Source organism: Triticum aestivum, chromosome 4A, assembly GCF_018294505.1.
Source record: "Triticum aestivum cultivar Chinese Spring chromosome 4A, IWGSC CS RefSeq v2.1, whole genome shotgun sequence".
NCBI lineage: Eukaryota > Viridiplantae > Streptophyta > Magnoliopsida > Poales > Poaceae > Triticum > Triticum aestivum.
In genome coordinates this window covers 621,248,386-621,256,100 of record NC_057803.1, presented here as the reverse complement: position 1 = coordinate 621,256,100, position 7,715 = coordinate 621,248,386, and the positions used below count along the sequence as shown (strand labels likewise).

The following is a 7,715-nucleotide window of genomic DNA, read 5'->3' as shown; positions in this document are numbered from 1 at the left end:
TGAAGTTATTCCGGTTTTACTGGAATTGTTTCATAGATCCGAGTTACAACCCAAAAATTAAAACTAAAACTAAAAAATATATGTTTCTCAGAAACAACATGCCAAATTTAGCTAAAGTTCTAGCAATTTCATCATTGAATTATTTTTTGATTTATTTGAATAATTTCAGTTTTCTATAGAACCCAATTTTTGCAAGTTTTATAGCTAGGAGTGGAGAGATGAAAAGATGTGCCAGATAATATAAGGTTTTCAAGATGGTCACGTTATCTAAATAAATATAAATGTAATGTTTAAACAAGTTTTAAAAAATGTAAAGTTTAAACACACCATAGACACCGTGTCCAGCTGATTGAAAATTTAGAAAAACCAAAACCAAAACAAAATTCTAAATTTTAACCTCTGGGCCTGCAAGTCAACGACAAGGGAGGAATTATTCCACCCAACCGAACATGCGGCAACCCAACAAACCCCAACGAACCCAACGACATCCCTTTCCATCTCATCAAAAAACGAAAATAAATAAATAAATAACGACATCCCTTACCTCGCCCCCACTCCTCAGCGCCGGGATACCGAGAATGCCCCTGGACCCCGACCACTCGCCGTCGCCGCCGCCGCAGCCGCCGCACCGCGACTGGTTCTTCCCGCCGGCGCCGCCCTTCCTCCCCTCCTCCTCCAGGTACCTCGCCCCCAGGGCCCCCTTCCCCTCCACCTCCCGCTCCTACAAGCCCTACTCGCCCGCCGACCGCCGCCCGCTCCCGCCCCCCCGCTCCCGCTCCCGCTCCCCGCACCCCTCGCCGGAGCAGCAGTCGCCGCAGCCCCCCTCCGCGCCGCGCCTCCGGGGCTGGGACCCCCGCTACGCGGGCGTCCGCCGCGGCGATGCGCCCGCAGCTGCTGCCGCGCCGCCGGCTGCCCCGCCGGCGGTGCCCGAGAGGAAGTCGCCCCCGGCGTCGGCGCTCACCCTTCGGTGGTCCGGGATGCTCTCCGCGGCGGTGAGTCACGGTGAACTCCGGGGGTTTGACTTTTGTTGACTGCCTACAGTGGTCTGATCATTCTGCTCTGCTTCCATTCCAGGCCATTCTCCTCTGCTTCGCCTCCCTCCTCCACAGGAACTTCTCGCTGCACGACCAGGTCCACCATTTGCGGGTAAAATCCTAACCCATTTCACCCTCCGCACATTATGCAAGAGGGCGGCAGCCTTACCGCCGCTCGTTTCGATTCTACCAGGGACAGCTTGGTGCGGCCACCGCGAAGTTGCAGTCATGTATCGTCGTCATGGACTCGTCGCTGGACATGAGCAGCGTGTTTTCGTACGAGAGCAACGACGAGTTTGTGCCCAGCAGAAGCCTGAAGAATTTCTCCCTGCTGCTCTCGCTGTCCGCGCTGTATGCGCCGATAGTTATTCTCAAGTACATCGACATTCTGTCCAAGCTGAGGAGATCACGACACTCTGAAGATGTCGCCTTCAACAAGCGGTTGGCGTACAGAGTAGATATATTTTTGTCACTTCATCCATACGCTAAACCCTTGGTTCTTCTTGTCGGTACAATGTTGCTTATCGGTCTTGGTGGACTCGCTCTTTATGGGGTTACTGATGATAGCTTATCGGATTGCCTCTGGTTATCGTGGACCTTTGTGGCTGATGCGGGAAACCATGCAAATGCCGTTGGCGTTGGACCTAAGTTGGTTTCAGTTTCAATCAGTATTGGTGGGATGTTGGTTTTTGCCATGATGCTTGGTCTTGTGACTGATTCGATCTCAGAGAAGTTTGATTCTTTGAGGAAAGGAAGGAGCGAGGTCATAGAGCAGAGTCACACCCTGATCCTTGGGTGGAGTGACAAGTTGGTAATCTTGGAATCAAACCTTTGCTGATTTCTTTCCTGCAGCATTTTCTGTTATTTTTCTTATTATTCAAATACGAGTGTCATATCAATAGCGAATAGCTGAACATGATTGTTAGAGCGCTTCTTATTGCATAAGTACACTCTTTTAACTACTTCCTGGAGCTTCAAGTGTAGAGGCATGTTACAGAAAGATGATCAGATCTCCAGTTTACAGTGTGAATGTTACATGAAGTGTGGTCTTTTTTATTTTTATTTTCTTGCATCTGATTTGTTGTCATTTTGGTGAGGGGTGAAACGCTTAAAATAGCCAGTTACGGAGACAGATGGGACCTTTAAAATCAAGAGTGTAATGCAGATGTAATATTTCCTCTCACATTGTGTTTTCTGTTGTCAGTTCCTATTAGCAGTATGGTAGGTACTAGATACTGATACTTAGTTGTATTATGCATATGGATTTATAGCTGTTTCTTGCGTTTCTCCAGACTAACCTATTTCCCGTTACGTCAATAGGGATCTTTACTGAACCAAATTTGTATTGCTAACGAAAGTTTGGGAGGAGGGACTATCGTAGTGATGGCCGAGAGAGACAAAGAGGAAATGGAAGCAGATATTGCTAAAATGGAGTTTGACTTGAAAGGAACGGCTGTAATATGCAGAAGTGGAAGCCCTTTGATTCTGGCTGACTTGAAAAAGGTAAGAAATATGGTTACTGATTCAGAGACATACTTTGATTTTCCTCTGTTTGCTACATCTGTTAATGTTAATGCCACTGTGGTATCTTTAGATAGGTCGATTACTGTGATGTTATTAATTTATTCTGTCTCTGTTCTCCTATTTTTGGACTAAATCTACCATAATGCTCAAGGTCTCAGTTTCTAAGGCGCGTGCAATTGTGGTTTTAGCTGAAGAAGGAAATGCTGACCAGGTTTGTTCTGCTGATCAAATTGCACCGTTTAATATGAAATCCGTGCTTACATTAGTTGTCCCTTCTCCAGAGTGATGCCCGAGCACTGCGAATAGTCTTGAGTTTAACTGGAGTTAAAGAAGGACTAAGAGGTCACATTGTCGTTGAGCTTAGTGATCTTGACAATGAAGTGCTAGTCAAACTTGTTGGTGGAGACCTTGTGGAAACTGTTGTTGCACATGATGTAATAGGTCGGTTGATGATACAATGCGCGCGTCAGCCGGGCCTTGCTCAGGTTTTTCCTATCCAGCAGTTCTGAATATATCTCGCTCCTTAAAAAGGAACTCCTCTTGAGCATTCTGATTGATTCATTCTATTTATTATTGCATTGTGGAATTGCATGTAGGAGACCTTTCTAGTACAAAGTCTGTTTTCTTCAGAAACTTTATTGCACTAAGCTTATGATCTTCGCTTGATTTTGGATGTACATAAGCTAGTTGTTCTGTTTAATTCCACTATGCTGTTCCTCCGCACTGCCAATTACTGGCTCACTTCCACACTGCATTTTTTAGCTTGCGGCTGCAGATTTTATGAAACTAAAGTAGGAGCTTGTCCTACATTTGCAACCTGCACACACTGACAGGTTTACCTACATCATGCTGGTTATAATTCCCTTTCTGGTTGAGTATTTTATAGACTTCAGTAACTATATGTAGTCTTTCTAATTTCTGAATGTACCTTCAAAGACTAATTGAGTATACATCCACAGATATGGGAAGATATCCTTGGCTTCGAGAACTGTGAGTTCTACATTAAAAGATGGCCTCAGTTGGTCGGAATGCAATTTGAAGATGTGCTGATTAGTTTTCCTGATGCTGTTCCATGTGGAATAAAGATGGCATCTTACGGGGGGAAGATTATTTTAAATCCTGATGATTGTTATGTCTTGCAAGAGGGCGATGAGGTGATAGTAATTGCAGAGGATGATGATACATATACCCCAGCACCGTTACCCAAGGTAAACTATTTATCTTTATAACCAAGTGCATCAACTGAATTTTGCCCATACAGAGCTAGCTTCAAATGTTCCTTTTGGGCTTACGCTTATCAGTAGCTGTAATAGTCCATGGTGTGGTCAGTGCCATCTAACGTCATAGTGTGCCTACTGTATTGAACCTTTTATGTTAATCTTGAAAATTGGATTTTGTCTGAATGTGGGCCATCGAATGCCATATTGTGCCTACTTTATTGAACCTAATGGATTAATCTAAAAAATCGGATTTTGTTTGAATGTGGGCCATTAACTTGTGTCATAGAATGTCCTCCAATATTTCAAATAAATTATTCCTATGCACCTTCTGGAAATATTTCCCTCAGAGAAGTTCTTCTATCAGGATACATGAAATTAAACACAGCTTGATTGCTTTTGCATTAAGATTTGAGAAGTATCCTTTCCCCCTTGTGTTCAGTGAGCACCAAACATCAACTGCATGATACCATTTTATGCTTTACAGATGTCATCTATGGGGCTTGTCTTCACTTTCTTAAACTATAAAAACTACTTATGTTAGCTTCCTAAGAAAGTGTAGTATTGACACTGCACATATATATAGAACATCCTGTAATGAAGTTTACAAAAGCAAAGTCAATTTTATTATTCAGGTTAAAGAAGCTGTTTACATAGACATTGTTCGCCATGAAAGAAACTCCCAGAAGATTCTTCTTTGTGGAATGCGACGGGATATAGATGATATGATTGTGGTAAGCCCTTTCTTCAAGCCCCTAATTACCTTTTTTCTGTAAACTTGTGCAGGTTAGGAGAGGCTACCCGCCTAAAGATTTTGTTGGTCCAAAGTCTCCTGAAAGAATATTATTTTGTGGTTGGCGACGTGATATGGAGGATATGATAATGGTAAATTGATTATGGATACAAACTGGCATTCTCACCCTCTTCTGGAATATTCATGTGGATGTAATGCAGTCATTTGGAGCATTTCAAGGCAAAATTTGACCGTCCTGAACATCTTGAAACTATTAAAAATATATTAGTTTTTCCTGCTTTATACCTTCCTTATGTCTAATGGTGCTCCTTAAATATGTTGTCTTGCCGTACTTTTGAATCCAATGTTTCTTACATCATACTGTCTTCTCTAACTTTTGATGCACATGGCTAACTCTAGTTGGGAAATTCTCGCATCTTCTGCATGACTCCTATATGCGATGCACTCTAATTTGGCATATATGCTGATATGGGCCACCATAACATAGGCATAAATTCTTACTTATGGTGTGCTTGGAGTCTCACATTAGTTGTCCATTTAGGCTTGACTTCTACTTTTATGCGGTATGACTACATTGATGCATGTGCGACAGCAAACTCGTGCATTTAGCAAACAGCTCATAATTTTCAAGTGTTGGTTGAACAAAATTGTACACAAAGAAGATAAAATCTGCTAAATTTATAACTTTGTCATAATAATAATATGAACATGCTGTACTGACTGTAGCTCAAAGTTGTAAGTACTGTAAGAATTGCTTATATGGCTGTAATCGATCCGACCTGTTTTTCTCCCCTTTTTGTTTGCTGGGTCTTGGCCTGTCTTAGGCTTGTAGCCTTGTACCATAAACCCTTCTTTCTATTAATGCATTGAGACACGAACTTCTGCATTTTCTCAAAAAAGAATAATAATAATTGTTTATACATCAACATATGATGCCATAATTAAACAATATACAGATATGCAACACCGGGCCTTTTGTTTGTCTCAATTGCACGCACGGTGCATTTACTTGGTGCACAGCAAGTCAACAGCATATTGTAACTTGGTTTTAGATATTCAGGTACTGGATGCTTTCCTAGCTCCAGGGTCAGAGTTGTGGATGTTCAATGATGTCCCTGAGATAGATAGAGAAAGAAAGCTAATTGAAGGAGGTCTGGACTTTAGTCGTCTTGAAAATATTACATTGGTTCATCGAGAAGGAAATGCTGTTATTCGCCGTCACTTGGAGAGCCTCCCTTTAGAGTCGTTTGATTCTGTAAGTTCTGCGAAAATAAGAATGTTTTCCTGGATAAAAGGAAGTATTGAGCTTCCTATGAGTTTGATTTCTTGTTTTTTCCATTTGACTGAGTTTCCTATGATTTCAATTGTAGATATTGATTTTGGCAGATGAATCTGTAGAAGATTCAGCAATCCAAGCTGATTCGAGGTCTCTTGCAACGTTACTGTTGATCAGAGATATTCAGGTTCTTCTAGAAATGCAAAATCATCTGGACTTTTCTTTTGACTTAAGTCATTATCACTGCAGATTATGTCGTTTTCTAATAGTGATTATCTTGGTTATGTGCTATTTTTGTTTTTGGTTATCTATTTATCTTTCCTGATGCTATAAACCTATACTATGATTCTGTACACATACTTATTACTATTCTTGCACTTGTAACTACTGCAGGCAAAACGGCTTCCATACAAGGAAGCGATTGGTTCAGATGGTTTCCGAAGAAGCTTATCAGAAGGTTCTTGGATGGGAGAGATGCAACAAGCATCTGATAAATCTGTTATAATCAGTGAGATATTGGATCCTAGGACTAAAAATTTGTTATACATGTCAAAAATAAGTGACTATGTTCTTTCAAATGAACTCGTGAGCATGGCATTGGCAATGGTCGCAGAAGATCGCCAAATAAATTATGTGTTGGAGGAGCTCTTTGCTGAACAGGTATGATTCTTGTATTATTCTCAGTTTTTTTTCCTCAATGAACGTCAAGCTTTTACCATCATCATATAACATGTTTCTTGTCAACATATATGTTAACTGATACATACATATACCTGTCTTTGTAGAGTCTTGAAGTTTTGAACCTGATGTTACTATATAGAGTACTAGGTTAACTTTACCTATAGATCATTACCTCCAGAAAAGGGAATTGTGTAAGAATACTTGACAAGTTTGCCACTGTACACATACATGTTCTCCCCAGGTTAAAGATGTTGACAGTAAGCACTCTTGTCAGGTTTAGGTATCAGTATCGCTAATACCTTGCATTTGTACTCTTCTGCAGGGGAATGAACTGCAAATACGACAATCTGACCTGTACCTTCGAGAAGACGAGGAGCTAAACTTCTTCGAGGTCATGCTACGAGCTAGGCAGAGGAAAGAGGTTGTCATCGGGTACCGTCTTGAGGACGCCGAGCGTGCCATAATCAATCCACCAGACAAAGTTTCAAGGAGAAGGTGGTCACCCAAGGATGTTTTTGTCGCTATAGCTGAGAAAGAATGAAATATCATCAGACAAAATATTACAATTAAAATACACGCCTCGCTGATAACTCGGATGAAACCGACAGTAACAGCGGACGGCTGTTGCATGGCGTGCCGCCCCATCCGAAAGATGAACAAGGGCTGAGTGTGGAGGTAGCAAAGCAGGAAGTATATACTGGGGCAAATCTAGAGTCTAGATGCACCAAGCCACCTTTGCGTATAGATTCAGTTTATAGTATATTCCTGTGTGAGAAACTTTGGGAGCATCATTTCCACAGTCCCAGGTAAAGGCCACATAGAGATGAACATTCATGTGGCATGTGGGATCTGGAGTTTTTAGGGGCTGTAGTTTAATTTGTTGTACTCTGGGTATAGACTTCAGTGTTCGTTAAACGGACCAATTGTATACCAAGTGTACATTTGAGAAAAAAAACATGTTCTATTGTCACAAATTAACAACTCCCATGTCCTTGTTCATGCATGCATGAATAGAGGAAGCTGCCGTTACACAATGAAAAGGACAGAAAGTCTGAAAAGATAAGCTTGTATCCGTCATAGCAAGAGTTCAGTGCATTATTATTTTTCTAAGTTTTTTTTATCTTTTACCTCTTTCCACCTATTTTTTTATTGTATTTTGCATCATAAAAAGTGGGGCAAAATAACTAAAAGGCATACCCCAAAGGACAGATCATCAACTATATACGGGA

The 7,715-nt window shown here is 41.4% G+C and overlaps 1 protein-coding gene across 2 annotated transcripts; it reads left to right on the top strand.

Annotated features, from left to right (window-relative positions):
* Window positions 1–543: 543 nt before the first annotated feature.
* On the top strand, window positions 544–7,460 carry LOC123087666 (probable ion channel CASTOR). Of its 2 annotated transcripts, none has more exons than XM_044509712.1 (12): window positions 544–992; window positions 1,075–1,146; window positions 1,228–1,845; window positions 2,355–2,537; window positions 2,710–2,769; window positions 2,840–3,043; window positions 3,518–3,766; window positions 4,562–4,660; window positions 5,590–5,784; window positions 5,900–5,992; window positions 6,199–6,465; window positions 6,809–7,460. In XM_044509712.1, exons 1-12 carry the CDS (start codon window positions 579–581, stop codon window positions 7,025–7,027), a joined length of 2,673 nt encoding a protein of 890 aa, XP_044365647.1. In that variant the 5' UTR covers window positions 544–578; the 3' UTR covers window positions 7,028–7,460. The 2 variants fall into 2 exon arrangements, with proteins under 2 accessions (XP_044365647.1, XP_044365648.1); XM_044509713.1 differs by lacking the exon at window positions 4,562–4,660 and adding an exon at window positions 4,411–4,509.
* The last annotated feature ends 255 nt before the right edge of the window (window positions 7,461–7,715 follow it).